This window comes from Oncorhynchus keta, unplaced genomic scaffold (genome assembly GCF_023373465.1).
Source record: "Oncorhynchus keta strain PuntledgeMale-10-30-2019 unplaced genomic scaffold, Oket_V2 Un_contig_30242_pilon_pilon, whole genome shotgun sequence".
NCBI lineage: Eukaryota > Metazoa > Chordata > Actinopteri > Salmoniformes > Salmonidae > Oncorhynchus > Oncorhynchus keta.
This window is the reverse complement of record NW_026286963.1, coordinates 137,501-157,207: the sequence shown is the minus strand read 5'-3', so window position 1 is coordinate 157,207 and position 19,707 is coordinate 137,501. Positions and strand designations below refer to the sequence as shown.

Below are 19,707 nucleotides of genomic sequence, written 5' to 3'. Positions count from 1 at the left end.
TACTGCCTAATGAAAGCACTGATGAAAGTACTGCCTAATGAAAGCACTGATGAAAGTACTGCCTAATGAAAGCACTGATGAAAGTACTGCCTAATGAAAGCACTGATGAAAGTACTGCCTAATGAAAGCACTGATGAAAGTACTGCCTAATGAAAGTACTGATGAAAGTACTGCCTAATGAAAGTACTGATGAAAGTACTGCCTAATGAAAGCACTGATGAAAGTACTGCCTAATGAAAGTACTGATGAAAGTACTGCCTAATGAAAGCACTGATGAAAGTACTGCCAAATTCTCTAAAACGATTTTGGAGGCGGCTTATTGTAAATAAAGAATAAACATATAATTATCTGGCAACAGCTCTGGTGGACATTCCTGCAGTCAGCATGCCAATTACACGCTCCCTCAACTTGAGACATCCATGGCATTGTGTTGTGTAACAAAACCGCACATTTTAAAGTGGCCTTTTATTGTCCCCAGCACAAGGTGCACCTGTGTAATGATCATGCTGTTGAATCAGCTTCTTGATATTCCACATCTGTCAGGTGGATGGATTATCTGGGCAAATGCTCACAAACAAGGATATAAACAAAAGTGTGCAAAAAATGTCCCATTCTGTCTTGTTTGCCATTCTGTCTTGTTCCCCATTCTTCTTTAAACAACAGTTTAGGCTTGGAATTGTTGGTTAGTTAGGGTCAGTGGATACACAAATACTAAGAGATGAGAATATCTTTGTTCAGTCGTTCTCTCCAGACACACTCCGCTCAGCCGGGGGATGTAGAAAGGTCTAGAGAGGTCTCAAATGGAACATTGGCATTCGTTGAGACCCAGGGCAACTCTATTCTCTCCCTGACAACATTTCAGAATCCTGTATAGCGGTTTTATGAGACAGAAGATGAAACTGCAGCGCTGAGAGCAACACAAACACAACAGTGAGTGCTGCACTCCAACTATCACAGCCTAGGTCCATTTTATCCCTACAGTGGGCCAATCGCTGCCTTTTATAGAGTACCAGTACAGACCTTTTATAGTATCTCTGTGCATCACACACACACGCTTGGTTCAGTTCCTAACATTTCACACTGTGGTCATTTAGCAGACGCTCTCATTCAGAGTTACTTACAGTAGTGAGTGAATACATTTTCCTCCTGGTCCCCCGTGGGAATCAAACCCACAACCCTGGCATTGCAAGCACCCTGCTCTACTAACTGAGCTACACGGGACTGTCATGATGTCACGCCACCTCTGAGACCAGGGAGGATATGAGTCATACTGTGGAGAGTAAGTCCCTTCTCCTTGGTGAAACACACACAGAGAAACAGAGAGATACACATATTAACACACACACACACACAGAGGAACAGAGAGATACACATATTAACACACACACACACACACAGAGGAACAGAGAAATACACATATTAACACACACACACACATAGAGAAACAGAGAGATACACATATTAACACACACACACACATAGAGAAACAGAGAGATACACATGTTAACACACACACACACACACACACACACACACACACACACACACACACACACACACACACACACACACACACACACACACACACACACACACACACACACACACACAGAGGAACAGAGAAATACACATATTAACACACACACACACACAGAGACAGAGAGATACACATATTAACACACACACACACACACACACACACACACACACACACAGAAACAGACACAAACACACACACACACACACACACACACACACAGAGAGATACACACACACACACACACACAGACACAGAGAGATACACAACACACACACACAGAAACAGAGAGATACACATTAACACACACACAGAAACTTAGAGATACACATATTAACACACACACACACAGAAACAGAGAGATACACATTAACACACACACACAGAAACAGAGAGATACACACACACACACACACACACACACACACACACACACACACACACACACACACACACACACACACACACACACACACACACACACAGAAACAGAGAGATACACACACAGAGATACACACACACACACACACACACACACACACACACACACACACACACACACACACACACACACACACACACACACACACACACAGAAACAGAGATACACACACAGAGATACATACACACAAACACACACACACACACACACACAGTGTGTGGCCTTGAGGTGACGGTTGAGTACACCCCTCACTGTTTCTGTGTATACCTCTGGGAGAACATGGGGGAAGAGTGGTGTCCATGCACCACTGGAGATAGACACATAGAGAGTACAAACACTGTGAACACACACAGACTGTCAATCACAATCCCCAATCTTATTTAACCCTTCACTGATTCCCTGTATCCCTCTCAGTCCTCTGAGAGTCCTGAACCGCTACAACCCAGCGAATCACGCCTGTCATCTGTAGCTCAGATCTACTCACTCTCCTTCATATGACACACACACACACACACACACACACACACACACACACACACACACACACACACACACACACACACACACACACACACACACACACACACACACACACACACACACACACACACACACACACACACACACACACACACACACACACACACACACACACACACACACACACTGGCCTGAATCATTGCTCATAGCCTCACTGAATCTGAAGTGGTTGTGGTGTGTGCCGTCTGCAATGGCAGACTTACCATTAAGCAGAAGAGGGAATTGTGCCTGAGGCCTCACATTGTCCAGGGGCCTCATGAGTTGGGCTTCATTTAAAAAAAGAATACTAGTAATATATAGATTTTAATATAATTTCTCCGCTTAAGGTCCCCCCACACTCCGTTTGACACACTCTCCTTGTCTCACACACACACACACACACACACACACACACACACACACACACACACACACACACACACACACACACACACACACACACACACACACACACACACACACACACACACACACACACACCTCTCCTTCAAGGCTGTATAAACCATGTTGATTCTTTCAGGCTTTGCAGAAACCAGGAACTATGTACAGACAGCCCAGACTGGGACGTGAATACACTTTTAAAGTTAAACAAGGTGTTCAAATAAAATAAAAACACGCCTTTCCAACAATTTCAAAACAGTTTTCATAACAGAACAGATTCAAAAAACGGCAGATATTTTACAGCAGTGAGTTTCACCAGAGGTCATCATAAGAAGTTTCACAAATCTATAAAAAAAAGTATATTCATCATTATTTTGGTCTCTGTTCAACAAATATACATACCTGCAAATAAATTATGCAAGTGCAGTCTTGGTAAGGGCTCTGGAGGGCTCCTAGTCTTGTTAAGGGCTCTGGAGGGCTCCTAGTCTTGGTAAGGGCTCTGGAGGACCGTGCCCCAGGACGACCTGACATGATGACTCCTTGCTGTCCCCGGTCCACCTGACTGTGCTGCTGCTCCAGTTTCAACTGTTCTGCCTTGTTATTATTCGACCATGCTGGTCATTTATGAACATTTGAACATCTTGGCCATGTTCTGTTATAATCTCCACCCGGCACAGCCAGAAGAGGACTGGCCACCCCACATAGCCTGGTTCCTCTCTAGGTTTCTTCCTAGGTTTTGGCCTTTCTAGGGAGTTTTTCCTAGCCACCGTGCTTCTACAACTGCATTGCTTGCTGTTTGGGGTTTTAGGCTGGGTTTCTGTACAGCACTTTGAGATATCAGCTGATGTACGAAGGGCTATATAAATAAAATTTGATTGATTGATTGATTGATTGATTGATTGATTGAGGGCTCCTAGTCTTGTTAAGGGATCTGGAGGGCTCCTAGTCTTGGTAAGGGCTCTGGAGGGCTCCTAGTCTTGTTAAGGGGTCTGGAGGGCTCCTAGTCTTGTTAAGGGCTCTGGAGGGCTCCTAGTCTTGTTAAGGGATCTGGAGGGCTCCTAGTCTTGTTAAGGGCTCTGGAGGGCTCCTAGTCTTGTTAAGGGCTCTGGAGGGCTCCTAGTCTTGGTAAGGGCTCTGGAGGGCTCCTAGTCTTGGTAAGGGCTCTGGAGGGCTCCTAGTCTTGTTAAGGGCTCTGAAGGGCTCCTAGTCTTGGTAAGGGTTCTGGAGGGCTCCTAGTCTTGTTAAGGGATCTGGAGGGATCCTAGAACTCCTAGAATAAGTCAATTCTGCACCAGACTAGTGCTTGTCGTCCCTGTTATTTCCCTGTTATTTCCATGTAAAACCAGGGCTGTGTCCCAATTATCTCTCCTTGCTCCCAATGTTTGTACACTGATTTCAAAGTTAATGACCGGGGTAAGACGCAAGGGTGAAACTCCCACTAGCCCATACCTCGACCAACCCATCACTTTTAGATTTGTTGGAAGTAGTAAACGAGTGTACACTTCAGGAGAAAAGAGAGATTATTGAGACACACCCAGAGAATCCAGGAAGTGCTGACACCATTTGGGAAAGTCTCAGGAGGCACAGGTGCTGCTGGGAGTTGGAGTCTTCAAGGGCACCAGCTGGTCAGTGGATAGAGTAGACAGTGGACCGTCTTAAACCTGTAAAGAATGAAAGAACATTCAATATGACGAAATATATCATTATTAAACGTACAGAAATACAGTGAATGAACATTGAATCGACAAGTGAGATGATTGTTCTTTTTACAGCATCTGTAAAGGCCACATGCATATACATGACAAGCCTTACCAGGACCCTGGACAGCGTCTACCCCCGAACCATGAGGCTGCTAAACCAGACTGGCTATCCAGACTACCTGCATTGACCCTGTTTTAAACTAACTCACTCGCACTGAATCTACGCACACACACTCACACTGACACACACACACACATATATACACACACACTACATATGCCCACACACACATTACATGCACACTGATGCCACACACACACACATACTTACACTGACACACACACACACACACACATACCGTATATACATATACACACTGACACACACACACACACACACACACACACACACACACACACACACACACACACACACACACACACACACACACACACACACACACACACACACACACATACCGTATATACACACACACACATATACTTACACTGACACACACACACACACACACATACACACACACACACACATGTTCACACTCACCACATGCGCTGCTGCCACTGCCTATTGTCTATCCTGTTGCCTAGTAACTTTACCCCTACCTATATGTACAGCACATAGCTACCACAACAATGTGTCTGTTCTATTATAAATGTTGGGACATGTTGAACCCCAGCAGGCAGAGAAGAAGGATCCCCCTCTAGAGTCTGGTGTCGTGTTGCAGGATACCGGTAACTTTACCAAACGTTTTCCAGAATCCCGGTTGTAAAACGACAGGAATCAGGAGGGAATAAGCAAGGAATTCCGTAATCCAGCAACCAGGATTTGTGGAAAGGGATTTCAGGGAACGTTACTGGCATATTGCAACCCTGGCGTGGTTTCTGTCAAGGTTTCTTATCCTGGGGACAGGTTGGTACTGACCTGGAGGGATCATCCTCCTTGGAGAAGAGTCTATTCAGCTCCACACTGTTCATCTTGTTCTCAAACAGCCCATAACTAAGAGTCACCTAGAGAACACACACCATACAACTTAGAGGAGAGAAAACACATTACATGAGGCAGAAATGATTTGTGTGAGTGTGTGTATATGTGCGTTTGTACATCCATGGGTGTGTGTGTATCTAACCTGTAGAGGCATATGGCTAGGTGTGTGTGTGTGTGTGTGTGTGTGTGTGCGTGTGTGCCTGACCTGCCTGACCTGACCGTTCTGCCCCTGAACAGGCAGTTAACCCACTGTTCCTAGGCCGTCATTGAAAATAAGAATTTGTTCTTAACTGACTTGCCTAGTTAAATAAAGGTTAAAAAAAATATATATATATATTGCTGTGTGTGTGTGTGTGTGTGTGTGTGTGCCTGCGTGCGTGCGTGACCTGTAGAGGTGTGTGTGTGTGTGTGTGTGTGTGTGTGTGTGTGTGTGTGTGTGTGTGTGTGTGTGTGTGTGTGTGTGTGTGTGTGTGTGTGTGTGTGTGTGTGTGTGTGTGTGTGTGTGCGTGCCTGCGTGCGTGCGTGACCTGTAGAGGTGTGTGTGTGTGTGTGTGCCTGACCTGTAGAGGTATATTGCTGGGCGTCAGCAGTAGCAGGTTCTCCAGGTGAGAGTGGAACATTGAACTGTGGACCATGGATATCCCCAGTCTTCTCTCTACGATGAAGCCTACTGTACAGTCATCTGGCAGACGGATCACTGCTGACGTCTGCTCAAACCTGGGACCACTAGACACACAGGTAGACACACACACACAGAGTCAGATATAGATACACCCACATTGACTCAAACCCAGACCGGACTGTCACACATACAGTCACATAAAGACAAGCATATACACAGACTGTATGTCCAATGACCCAACACACACTGTCACATAAAGACAAGCATATACACAGACTGTATGTCCAATGACCCAACACACACTGTCACATAAAGACAAGCATATACACAGACTGTATGTCCAATGACCCAACACACACTGTCACATAAAGACAAGCATATACACAGACTGTATGTCCAATGACCCAACACACACTGTCACATAAAGACAAGCATATACACAGACTGTATGTCCAATGACCCAACACACACTGTCACATAAAGACAAGCATATACACAGACTGTATGTCCAATGACCCAACACACACTGTCACATAAAGACAAGCATATACACAGACTGTATGTCCAATGACCCAACACACACTGTCACATAAAGACAAGCATATACACAGACTGTATGTCCAATGACCCAACACACACTGTCACATAAAGACAAGCATATACACAGACTGTATGTCCAATGACCCAACACACACTGTCACATACATTCACATATATAATGTACTCTCTGACTCTCCATCTTTCACAAAGATAAACCCCTACACACACACCTGTTCTCATGGACTAGAGTTCCCTCTTGACCCAAACACACACACACATACACAGACACACACACACACACTCATACACAGACACACACACACACACTCATACACAGACACACACACACTCCTCACCTAGCCCATGGAGCCATCTTCTCAGCTAGTCTGCGACTCAGACAGAAGCCTGCTCCTCCCGTGGCAAACCAGAACTGCACTTCTTTCTAGAAAGAAGAATACACACAGTCAATCACCAAGGAGAACGGCACCTCTTTCTAGAAACACACACAGTCAATCACCAAGCAGAACGGCACCTCTTTCTAGAAACACACACAGTCAATCACCAAGCAGAACGGCACCTCTTTCTAGAAACACACACAGTCAATCACCAAGCAGAACGGCACCTCTTTCTAGAAACACACACAGTCAATCACCAAGCAGAACGGCACCTCTTTCTAGAAACACACACAGTCAATCACCAAGCAGAACGGCACCTCTTTCTAGAAACACACAGTCAATCACCAAGCAGAACGGCACCTCTTTCTAGAAACACACACAGTCAATCACCAAGCAGAACGGCACCTCTTTCTAGAAACACACACAGTCAATCACCAAGCAGAACGGCACCTCTTTCTAGAAACACACACAGTCAATCACCAAGCAGAACGGCACCTCTCTCTAGAAAAACACACAGTCAATCACCAAGCAGAACGGCACCTCTTTCTAGAAGAACACACACAGTCAATCACCAAGCAGAACGGCACCTCTTTCTAGAAGAACACACACAGTCAATCACCAAGCAGAACGGCACCTCTCTCTAGAAGAACACACACAGTCAATCACCAAGCAGAACGGCACCTCTTTCTAGAAGAACACACACAGTCAATCACCAAGCAGAACGGCACCTCTCTCTAGAAGAACACACAGTCAATCACCAAGCAGAACGGCACCTCTTTCTAGAAACACACACAGTCAATCACCAAGCAGAACGGCACCTCTTTCTAGAAACACACACAGTCAATCACCAAGCAGAACGGCACCTCTCTTTGGAACAGTTAGCTTTAACACAAGACATGAACAGAGCAGAGACTTCCACCTTCCAGACAGAATGAACCATGTAAAGGTTGATGTGCTTGAACAGGTGGAGGAAACTCCCTCCATCCACAACGATGATACAACTCTCTCTGTGTCCTCAGTTTCCCTCAAACTCAGCTTATTCTGTGATGTACTTACAACGAGAGACTTTCTCAGTTCTCTCTGACTCACTTTGCTATGAGTCTGGCATACGCTATGTTTAAGCATTTATAGAAGTAATGACATATTTTGTGTGCTATTTACCTTGTAAGTGATTAGCAAGGAGATCGTGTATGTTTATATTTGTGTAGCATTTGTCATTTGTGTAGCATGGACAATATATCTGTTATTTGTCTGGTATTTGTCATGAAAATCAGATGGGTGGAGTTGTTGTGTATCTCATCGACGAGGCTGTAGTGGAGCAGGTTGAGTAGTGGAGCAGGTTGAGTCGTGGAGCAGGTTGAGTAGTGGAGCAGGTTGAGTCGTGGAGCAGGTTGAGTAGTGGAGCAGGTTGAGTAGTGGAGCAGGTTGAGTAGTGGAGCAGGTTGAGTAGTGGAGCAGGTTGAGTCGTGGAGCAGGTTGAGTAGTGGAGCAGGTTGAGTAGTGGAGCAGGTTGAGTAGTGGAGCAGGTTGAGTAGTGGAGCAGGTTGAGTAGTGGAGCAGGTTGAGTAGTGGAGCAGGTTGAGTAGTGGAGAAGGTTGAGTAGTGGAGCAGGTTGAGTCGTGGAGCAGGTTGAGTAGTGGAGCAGGTTGAGTAGTGGTGCAGGTTGAGTAGTGGAGCAGGTTGAGTAGTGGAGCAGGTTGAGTAGTGGAGCAGGTTGAGTAGTGGAGCAGGTTGAGTCGTGGAGCAGGTTGAGTAGTGGAGCAGGTTGAGTAGTGGAGCAGGTTGAGTAGTGGAGCAGGTTGAGTAGTGGAGCAGGTTGAGTAGTGGAGCAGGTTGAGTTGAGTAGTGGAGCAGGTTGAGCAGGTTGAGTAGTGGAGCAGGTTGAGTAGTGGAGCAGGTTGAGTAGTGGAGCAGGTTGAGTAGTGGAGCAGGTTGAGTAGTGGAGCAGGTTGAGTAGTGGAGCAGGTTGAGTAGTGGAGCAGGTTGAGTAGTGGAGCAGGTTGAGTAGTGGAGCAGGTTGAGTAGTGGAGCAGGTTGAGTAGTGGAGCAGGTTGAGTAGTGGAGCAGGTTGAGAGGTTCAAGTTTCTTGGTGTCCACATCACCAACAAACTAACATGGTCCAAACACACCAGAAGAGGGCATGACATCACCTATTCCCCCTCAGGAGACTGAAAACATTGGTGGTTGCATCACTGCCTGGTACGGCAACTGCTCAATCTCCGAGCAGTTGCCGTACGACCCAGTACATCACCGGGGCCAAGCTTCCTGCCACCCAAAAATTGTCAAAGACTCCAGACACCCTAGTCATAGACTGTTCTCTCTGCTACCGCACGGTAAGCAGTACCGGAGCGCCAAGTCTAGATCCAAGAGGCTTCTAAACAGCTTCTACCCCCAAGCCACAAGACTCCTGAACATCTAATCAAATGGCTACCCAGACTATTTACACCCCCTCCCCTCTTTTACCCTGCTGCTACTCTCTGTTATTACCTATGCATAGTCACTTCAATAACTCTATCTACATGTTCATATTATCTCAATTACCTTGACTAACCGGTACCCCCGCACATTGACCCTGTGCCAGTACCCCCTGTATATAGCCTTGCTACTGCTATTTTAATGCTTTTAATGCTGCATTTCTCTCTTTCTTTTTGTAGGTGTTTTTCTAAAAACTTAATTTTTGGTTAAGGGCTTGTAAGTAAGCATTTCACTGAAAGGTTGTAAGGTTGAACCTGTTGTATTCGGAGCGTGTGACAAATAACATTTGATTTGATTTGTATCGGTTGCCGTGACAGCAGTGTAAATCACAACAGGTATGTGTATCATCTTTCTCCCAAGGTCCTCTCCTCCTCCCTCTCTGGAGTCCCCCTCTCCTCCCCTCCTCTCATCCTCATCTCCTCTGACCTTGTGTTCCCTTTCTCTAGGGAGTCTGAGGCCTGTCCTACTGTCAATGCTAAATCTACTCTCTAACCAGGGAGGAGGAGGAGGAGAGAGAGAGAGAGAGAGAGAGAGAGAGAGAGAGAGAGAGAGAGAGAGAGAGAGAGAGAGAGAGAGAGAGAGAGAGAGAGAGAGAGAGAGAGAGAGAGAGAGAGAGAGAGAGAGAGAGAGAGAGAGAGAGAGAGAGAGAGAGAGAGAGAGAGAGAGAGAGAGAGAGAGAGAGAGAGAGAGAGAGAGAGAGAGAGAGAGAGAGAGAGAGAGAGAGAGAGAGAGAGAGAGAGAGAGAGAGAGAGAGAGAGAGAGAGAGACTCTCAGGAACCAAGATACACTTGGGCTCAATGCAGTCATTCATTCTACTGTAAATGAGACACACACTTACTCACACACACACACATACAAGACACACGTTTATCTAGTGTGAGCATGTCTGTTTCTAAACCAATCGAATCGACCGATCCTGCTGGTTGACAGCCTATCCCCTGGGGTGTCTTTGACACGTCCACAGGATGACATGGTTCTTAGATCAATAACCAATAACATGCCAATCACCAATCAACCCTCTGGTTATAAAAACACTCCACAGTGACTAAAACCCCATGAATGGATGGATCTACAATCATCCCTTCGTCCTTCCATCCCTCCATTCCTGATGAGAAGTGAATTGAAAGAGGAGAGATGTGGAATGACTTGAATAATTTATAGTGCTTGGCCAACTCTGTTTGAGGTTGAGAATTCCCATGGCAACCATCTTGGCATCAAACGGTCAAATATATCAGTGACCCCCTCAGGAAGGGAGACAAAAAGACATATTCCAATGGCCACAGTAACATACTACTTAAAGAGATTCTCCGGTACTTTTCAGCCAGTAGTTCTGAAAGTAGTGTCCATAAGCCAAAAGGGGTCCCCTGAAAATGTGCGAAACTACGGCTCATATGTGCAGATATGGTCTCTCTCTTCGCTCTGCTGGGTGTGCATCTTGCTAGCTGCCACTCAAATGGCGTGGGGCTGAAGCTCATTGGCTGGAACAGGAAATACTAGAGGGCTGGCCCACGTGGGTTATGTTTAGTGAAATGTTTAAAACTAGGGGATTTCGTGACTAATTGACGTAAGACAGTCATTTTGGTCATACATTGTGCATGTATGAACTACACATTGACACATCCAGCCCAAAGTGGGAGGTTTAGAGACTACTTAGTAGGCCCCAAAGTTCTCAAACGTATCTTTAACATACCACGAGAACAAAGCATTGTATTGTTCATTGGAATATAGCTTTCGGCTCTATGCAGTGCATGGTGGGAGCGTACTGTCTGGTTGCCCTCCAGTAGTTCATGGGCCTTGATGGGGTGGTCGAGGCTGGGCTTGCCCACGTAGACATCACCGTCTTGGGGGAAGGCTGAGAGCAGGGAGAGAAGAGCTCCAGGATTCACGTAGTTATCATCGTCAACATGACACAGCCACCTGGAAGCAGAGGGGACAACACAGGAATCGGTTCCAAACTGAAGTGAACAGTTGATCCCTTTCCTCTGTTCTAATTACAACCAAGGCTTGATTCCAAACTAAACACTGGGACCTTGTCTCTGCCCTTTCTTCTATCAGGCTTGAAGTCAAACCCTACAGTTTCGTACAAAATGTTCATAAAAATGTCTGGGACTTTACAACTTCTACTTTTTAACGATCTCTATGTCCTGTAAAGTGATAGTCTCTCTATGTCCTGTAAAGTGATAGTCTCTCTATGCCCTGTAAAGTGATAGTCTCTCTATGTCCTGTAAAGTGATAGTCTCTCTATGTCCTGTAAAGTGATAGTCTCTCTATGCCCTGTAAAGTGATAGTCTATCTATGTCCTGTAAAGTGATAGTCTATCTATGTCCTGTAAAGTGATAGTCTCTCTATGTCCTGTAAAGTGATAGTCTCTCTATGTCCTGTAAAGTGATAGTCTATCTGTGCCCTGTAAAGTGATAGTCTCTCTGTGCCCTGTAAAGTGATAGTCTATCTATGTCCTGTAAAGTGATAGTCTCTCTATGTCCTGTAAAGTGATAGTCTCTCTATGTCCTGTAAATTGATAGTCTCTCTATGTCCTGTAAAGTGATAGTCTCTCTATGTCCTGTAAAGTGATAGTCTCTCTATGTCCTGTAAAGTGGTAGTCTATATGTGCCCTGTAAAGTGATAGTCTCTCTATGTCCTGTAAAGTGATAGTCTCTCTATGTCCTGTAAATTGATAGTCTCTCTATGTCCTGTAAAGTGATAGTCTCTCTATGTCCTGTAAAGTGATAGTCTCTCTATGTCCTGTAAATTGATAGTCTCTCTATGTCCTGTAAAGTGATAGTCTCTCTATGTCCTGTAAAGTGATAGTCTCTCTATGTCCTGTAAAGTGGTAGTCTATCTGTGCCCTGTAAAGTGATAGTCTCTCTATGTCCTGTAAAGTGATAGTCTCTCTATGTCCTGTAAATTGATAGTCTCTCTATGTCCTGTAAAGTGATAGTCTCTCTATGTCCTGTAAAGTGATAGTCTCTCTATGTCCTGTAAAGTGGTAGTCTATCTGTGCCCTGTAAAGTGATAGTCTCTCTATGTCCTGTAAAGTGATAGTCTCTCTATGTCCTGTAAATTGATAGTCTCTCTATGTCCTGTAAAGTGATAGTCTCTCTATGTCCTGTAAAGTGATAGTCTCTCTATGTCCTGTAAATTGATAGTTTCTCTATGTCCTGTAAAGTGATAGTCTCTCTATGTCCTGTAAAGTGATAGTCTCTCTATGTCCTGTAAAGTGGTAGTCTATCTGTGGCCTGTAAAGTGATAGTCTCTCTATGTCCTGTAAAGTGATAGTCTCTCTATGTCCTGTAAAGTGATAGTCTATCTGTGCCCTGTAAAGTGATAGTCTATTTATGTCCTGTAAAGTGATAGTCTCTCTATGTCCTGTAAAGTGATAGTCTATATATGTCCTGTAAAGTGATAGTCTATATATGTCCTGTAAAGTGATAGTCTATCTATGTCCTGTAAAGTGATAGTCTATCTATGTCCTGTAAAGTGATAGTCTATCTATGTCCTGTAAAGTCATAGTCTCTCTATGTCCTGTAAAGTGATAGTCTCTCTATGTCCTGTAAAGTGATAGTCTATCTATGTCCTGTAAAGTGATAGTCTCTCTATGTCCTGTAAAGTCATAGTCTCTCTATGTCCTGTAAAGTGATAGTCTCTCTATGTCCTGTAAAGTGATAGTCTCTCTATGTCCTGTAAAGTGATAGTCTCTCTATGTCCTGTAAAGTGATAGTCTCTCTATGTCCTGTAAAGTGGTAGTCTATCTGTGCCCTGTAAAGTGATAGTCTATCTGTGCCCTGTAAAGTGATAGTCTCTCTATGTCCTGTAAAGTGATAGTCTATCTGTGCCCTGTAAAGTGATAGTCTATCTGTGCCCTGTAAAGTGATAGTCTATCTATGTCCTGTAAAGTGATAGTCTCTCTATGTCCTGTAAAGTGATAGTCTCTCTATGTCCTGTAAATTGATAGTCTCTCTATGTCCTGTAAAGTGATAGTCTCTCTATGTCCTGTAAAGTGATAGTCTCTCTATGTCCTGTAAAGTGGTAGTCTATCTGTGCCCTGTAAAGTGATAGTCTCTCTATGTCCTGTAAAGTGATAGTCTCTCTATGTCCTGTAAATTGATAGTCTCTCTATGTCCTGTAAAGTGATAGTCTCTCTATGTCCTGTAAAGTGATAGTCTCTCTATGTCCTGTAAAGTGGTAGTCTATCTGTGCCCTGTAAAGTGATAGTCTCTCTATGTCCTGTAAAGTGATAGTCTATCTGTGCCCTGTAAAGTGATAGTCTATCTATGTCCTGTAAAGTGATAGTCTCTCTATGTCCTGTAAAGTGATAGTCTATATATGTCCTGTAAAGTGATAGTCTATATATGTCCTGTAAAGTGATAGTTTCTCTATGTCCTGTAAAGTGATAGTCTATCTGTGCCCTGTAAAGTGATAGTCTATCTATGTCCTGTAAAGTGGTAGTCTCTCTATGTCCTGTAAAGTGATAGTCTCTCTATGTCCTGTAAAGTGATAGTCTCTCTATGTCCTGTAAAGTGATAGTCTATCTATGTCCTGTAAAGTGATAGTCTCTCTATGTCCTGTAAAGTGATAGTCTCTCTATGTCCTGTAAAGTGATCTAGTCTGTAAAGTCTATGTCCTGTAAAGTGATAGTCTCTCTATGTCCTGTAAAGTGATAGTCTATCTGTGCCCTGTAAAGTGATAGTCTCTCTATGTCCTGTAAAGTGATAGTCTATCTGTGCCCTGTAAAGTGATAGTCTATCTGTGCCCTGTAAAGTGATAGTCTCTCTATGTCCTGTAAAGTGATAGTCTATCTGTGCCCTGTAAAGTGATAGTCTCTCTATGTCCTGTAAAGTGATAGTCTATCTGTGCCCTGTAAAGTGATAGTCTATGTGTTCCTCTCTGTCTAGGTTGGGCTGGTCACTCACTTCTTATCGGAGGCCATGAAGTGGTCATATTCAGCAGACATCTTACAGGACAGAGCCTGGTGACTGTGGTCCGACGGACAATCTGTCACAATCACATTGTAACCTGTATGGAAAAAATCATTTCAGTCAGAGCACCTATCAATGTGTTCATTTTACAACACTCTGACATGAGACTTAAATGAGATTAAAACTGGAACTGTTGTCTAATAAACAACTATCACTATTAATCATTACAACTGTTAATACAACAAGTCTCTCCTTGCTTGTGATTGGTGGAGCTGAAGACCTACCTCTGGAGTTGATGTCTTCATCCTCCGTGTCTGTAAAGATGAACGTCTAGAGAAGGAGGAGAGAGAGAGATATAACACACACACACCCCCACACACACACACACACCCACACACACACATACACACACAGACACCCCCTCACACAGACAGCCCCCCCACACGGACACACACACGTAGCGAAATAATGGAGGACAGATTACTACTGACAGAAACAGGCTGCACCATTAGCTAGAGGGAAGACATGCACACACACACAGTCACACACACAGTCACAGACCCACTTGAACCTTTGACCCTCGCTGCCATTACATTGAAGACAGTGTGACACAGCAACACTCCCCTCCCATTGGGAGATGACAAAGCCTTGACTTCTGCTCCCAACACTTCCTCTGTAGATTCAGAAAGCTAGTTCTCTCTCTCTCTCTCTCTCTCTCTCTCTCTCTCTCTCTCTCTCTCTCTCTCTCTCTCTCTCTCTCTCTCTCTCTCTCTCTCTCTCTCTCTCTCTCACCAACAGACTCAGTGATCTAAACGGCATGCTATCTATTTCTATTTCCCTACAATAGTACAGCACTGTGTAGCTGGTCCACCACTGACCTCTGTTGGTCACAACTAGCAACAACAGCAACCACTGAAACTACAGATACGCTATATATAGAAAAGTATGTGGACACCCCTTCAAATTTGTGGATTCGGCTATTTCAGCCACATCCGTTGCTGACTGGCCTGCACAGAGCCCTGACCTCAACCCCATCGAACAGCTTTGGAATGAATTGGAACGCTGACTGGGAGCCAGGCCTAATCGCTCAACATCAGTGCCCAACCTCACTAATGTTCTTGTGGCTGAAAGCCTTCCCAGAAGAGTGGAGGCTGTTATAGCAGCAAAGGGGAGACTAACTCCATATTAATGTATTGATTTTGTAATAAGATGTTCAATGAGCAGGTGTCCACATACTTTTGGTCAGGTAGTGTAGAAGAGCCCTATCAGTGGGCTCCCACTCTAATATCATCCACAGTGTATGACTGCCAATGGAAGCACACACACACACACAGTTTCTCTCTCACACATACACACACACACCGTCTCTCTCTCACACACACACACACACACGCACACTGATATGGACAGTGACTGACTGCTGATCCAATCTTCCATAGGAAGTGATGGGGGTGGAGTACAGGGAGTGAAAGGGGGACCGAGGGAAGATAGGAGAGGGAGAGGGTGGAGATGGGTGAGAGGGGGACCGAGGGAAGATAGGAGAGGGTGGAGATGGGTGAGAGGGGGACCGAGGGAAGATAGGAGAGGGAGAAGATGGGTGAGAGGGGGACCGAGGGAAGATAGGAGAGGGAGAAGATGGGTGAGAGGGAAAAAGTGTTGTTCCCTCAGTGTCTGGTACTCTTTCATCTGAGAGAGAAGAGATAGCAAGACGAGGATGTGTGTCTGTTTCAACTCTCTCCTAAACATTTTCAAACCATTACAGTAAAGCTATAAAACTCCTCCTGAGGTGACAGGACCGTTCCAAATGGCACCCTATTCTGAATATAGTGCACTGTCTAGGGAATAGGATGGCATTTGGGATGTAGCCTAGAGCAGCCTCTGGGGAGATAAAACAGTGTTTTACGGGGTGTAATATAATAGAGCAGCCTCTGGGGGGATAAAACAGTGTTTTACAGGGTGTAATATAATAGAGCAGCCTCTGGGGGGATAAAACAGTGTTTTACAGGGTGTAATATAATAGAGCAGCCTCTGGGGGGATAAAACAGTGTTTTACGGGTGTAATATAATAGAGCAGCCTCTGGGGGGATAAAAGTGTTTTACAGGGTGTAATATAATAGAGCAGCCTCTGGGGGGATAAAACAGTGTTTTACAGGGTGTAATATAATAGAGCAGCCTCTGGGGGGATAAAACAGTGTTTTACGGGGTGTAATATAATAGAGCAGCCTCTGGGGGGATAAAACAGTGTTTTACGGGGTGTAATATAATAGAGCAGCCTCTGGGGGGATAAAACAGTGTTTTACGGTGTGTAATTCACCACGGTGTGTAATATAATAGAGCAGCCTCTGGGTGGATAAAACAGTGTTTTACGGGTGTAATATAATAGAGCAGCCTCTGGGTGGATAAAACAGTGTTTTACGGGTGTAATATAATAGAGCAGCCTCTGGGGGGATAAAACAGTGTTTTACGGGGTGTAATATAATAGAGCAGCCTCTGGGGGGATAAAACAGTGTTTTACAGGGTGTAATATAATAGAGCAGCCTCTGGGGGGATAAAACAGTGTTTTACAGGGTGTAATTCACCACGGTGTGTAATATAATAGAGCAGCCTCTGGGTGGATAAAACAGTGTTTTACGGGGTGTAATATAATAGAGCAGCCTCTGGGGGATAAAACAGTGTTTTACGGGGTGTAATATAATAGAGCAGCCTCTGGGGGATAAAACAGTGTTTTACGGGGTAATATAATAGAGCAGCCTCTGGGGGATAAACAGTGTTTTACACCACGGGTGTAATATAATAGAGCAGCCTCTGGGGGATAAAACAGTGTTTTACGGGGTGTAATATAATAGAGCAGCCTCTGGGGTGTTTTACGGGGTGTAATATAATAGAGCAGCCTCTGGGGGGATAAAACAGTGTTTTACGGGGTGTAATATAATAGAGCAGCCTCTGGGGGGATAATACAGTGTTTTACAGGGTATAATTCACCACGGGTGTAATATAATAGAGCAGCCTCTGGGTGGATAAAACAGTGTTTTACAGGGTGTAATTCACCACGGTGTGTAATATAATAGAGCAGCCTCTGGGGGGATAAAACAGTGTTTTACGGGGTGTAATATAATAGAGCAGCCTCTGGGTGGATAAAACAGTGTTTTACGGGTGTAATTCACCACGGTGTGTAATATAATAGAGCAGCCTCTGGGGGGATAAAACAGTGTTTTACGGGTGTAATTCACCACGGTGTGTAATATAATAGAGCAGCCTCTGGGTGGATAAAACAGTGTTTTACAATATAATAGAGCAGCCTCTGTAAAACAGTGTTTTACGGGTGTAATTCACCACGGTGTGTAATATAATAGAGCAGCCTCTGGGGGATAAAACAGTGTTTTACGGGTGTAATATAATATAATAGAGCAGCCTCTGGGTGGATAAAACAGTGTTTTACGGGTGTAATTCACAGGTGTTAATATAATAGAGCAGCCTCTGGGTGGATAAAACAGTGTTTTACGGGGTGTATTCACCACGGTGTGTAATATAATAGAGCAGCCTCTGGGTGGATAAAACAGTGTTTTACGGGTGTAATTCACCTCTGGGTGGATAAAACAGTGTTTTACAGGTGTAATATAATAGAGCAGCCTCTGGGGGATAAAACAGTGTTTTACGGGGTAATTCACCACGGTGTAATATAATAGAGCAGCCTCTGGGTGGATAAAACAGTGTTTTACAGGGTGTAATATAATAGAGCAGCCTCTGGGGGGATAAAACAGTGTTTTACGGGGTGTAATTCACCACGGGGTGTAATATAATAGAGCAGCCTCTGGGGGGATAAAACAGTGTTTTACAGGGTGTAATATAATAGAGCAGCCTCTGGGGGATAAAACAGTGTTTTACGGGTGTAATATAATAGAGCAGCCTCTGGGGGATAAAACAGTGTTTTACAGTGTAAAACAGTGTTTTACACACCACGGTGTGTAATATAATAGAGCAGCCTCTGGGTGGATAAAACAGTGTTTTACGGGTGTAATATAATAGAGCAGCCTCTGGGAGGATAAAACAGTGTTTTACGGGTGTAATATAATAGAGCAGCCTCTGGGTGGATAAAACAGTGTTTTACGGGTGTAATATAATAGAGCAGCCTCTGGGGGATAAAACAGTGTTTTACAGGGTGTAATATAATAGAGCAGCCTCTGGGATAAAACAGTGTTTTACGGGTGTAATTCACCATGGTGTGTAATATAATAGAGCAGCCTCTGGGTGGATAAAACAGTGTTTTACGGGGTGTAATATAATAGAGCAGCCACTGGGGGATAAAACATAATATAATAGAGCAGCCTCTGTGTTTTACGGGGTGGAATATAATAGAGCAGTGTTTTACAGGGTATAATTCACCACGGGTGTAATATAATAGAGCAATGTTTTACGGGGTGTAATATAATAGAGCAGCCTCTGGGTGGATAAAACAGTGTTTTACGGGGTGTAATATAATAGAGCAGCCTCTGGGGGATAAAACAGTGTTTTACGGGGTGTAATATAATAGAGCAGCCTCTTAATACAGTGTTTTACAGGGTGTAATTCACCACGGGGTGTAATATAATAGAGCAGCCTCTGGGTGGATAAAACAGTGTTTTATGGGTGTAATTCACCACGGGTGTAATATAATAGAGCAGCCTCTGGGTGATAAAACAGTGTTTTATGGGGTGTAATTCAGACGGGTGTAATATAATAGAGCAGCCTCTGGGTGGGTAAAACAGTGTTTTACGGGTGTAATTCACCACGGTGTGTAATATAATAGAGCAGCCTCTGGGGGGATAAACCAGTGTTTTACGGGGTGTAATTCACCACGGTGTGTAATATAATAGAGCAGCCTCTGGGTGGATAAAACAGTGTTTTACGGGTGTAATATAATAGAGCAGCCTCTGGGGGGATAAAACAGTGTTTTACGGGTATAATTCACCACGGTGTGTAATATAATAGAGCAGCCTCTGGGGGGATAAAACAGTGTTTTACGGGTGTAATTCACCACGGTGTGTAATATAATAGAGCAGCCTCTGGGTGGATAAAACAGTGTTTTACGGGTGTAATTCACCACGGTGTGTAATATAATAGAGCAGCCTCTGGGTGGATAAAACAGTGTTTTACGGGGTGTAATTCACCACGGG

At 44.3% G+C, this 19,707-nt stretch overlaps 1 protein-coding gene and 3 long non-coding RNA genes across 14 annotated transcripts in view; 2 read left to right on the top strand and 2 right to left on the bottom strand.

Annotated features, from left to right (window-relative positions):
- mfng (MFNG O-fucosylpeptide 3-beta-N-acetylglucosaminyltransferase) overlaps positions 1–19,707 on the bottom strand; it is a 28,099-nt gene that overhangs the window by 1,357 nt on the left and 7,035 nt on the right. The window contains exons 2-8 of one of the 3 annotated variants that reach the window (XR_008114838.1): positions 14,839–14,884; positions 14,549–14,651; positions 11,402–11,555; positions 7,125–7,210; positions 6,167–6,332; positions 5,544–5,629; positions 3,303–4,561 (exon numbers count right to left, since the gene is read on the bottom strand). Coding sequence is in view for 1 of the 3 variants with exons in the window: in XM_052507630.1 (XP_052363590.1) it covers positions 4,510–4,561; positions 5,544–5,629; positions 6,167–6,332; positions 7,125–7,210; positions 11,402–11,555; positions 14,549–14,651; positions 14,839–14,884 (693 nt within the window). In the remaining 2 variants the exon portion in view is untranslated. Of the gene's footprint in view, positions 1–3,077; positions 4,562–5,543; positions 5,630–6,166; positions 6,333–7,124; positions 7,211–11,401; positions 11,556–14,548; positions 14,652–14,838; positions 14,885–19,707 lie in introns of those variants that run through there. The other 2 variants (XR_008114839.1, XM_052507630.1) reach the window with 2 other exon arrangements.
- Positions 7,222–8,986, bottom strand: LOC127923625 (uncharacterized). 5 transcript variants are annotated; one of them, XR_008114863.1, is made up of 4 exons: positions 7,937–8,986; positions 7,798–7,891; positions 7,524–7,750; positions 7,222–7,480 (listed from the first exon to the last, which is right to left on the bottom strand). It is a non-coding gene; the product is annotated as an uncharacterized LOC127923625 (long non-coding RNA). The 5 variants fall into 5 exon arrangements; XR_008114862.1 differs by having other exon boundaries at positions 7,524–7,891; XR_008114864.1 differs by having other exon boundaries at positions 7,524–7,844.
- On the top strand, positions 8,598–10,154 carry LOC127923627 (uncharacterized). 3 transcript variants are annotated; one of them, XR_008114867.1, is made up of 3 exons: positions 8,598–8,706; positions 8,741–8,808; positions 9,044–10,154. It is a non-coding gene; the product is annotated as an uncharacterized LOC127923627 (long non-coding RNA). The 3 variants fall into 3 exon arrangements; XR_008114868.1 differs by having other exon boundaries at positions 8,654–8,740; positions 8,775–8,808; positions 9,044–10,153; XR_008114869.1 differs by having other exon boundaries at positions 8,654–8,740; positions 8,775–8,808; positions 9,027–10,153.
- The window catches only part of LOC127923628 (uncharacterized), a 4,807-nt gene continuing 1,365 nt past the window's right edge, over positions 16,266–19,707 (top strand). Inside the window, exons 1-3 of one of the 3 annotated variants that reach the window (XR_008114871.1) lie at positions 16,266–16,609; positions 16,707–16,923; positions 17,591–17,707. This is a non-coding gene — a long non-coding RNA (uncharacterized LOC127923628). Of the gene's footprint in view, positions 16,610–16,656; positions 16,973–17,590; positions 17,708–19,707 lie in introns of those variants that run through there. The other 2 variants (XR_008114870.1, XR_008114872.1) reach the window with 2 other exon arrangements.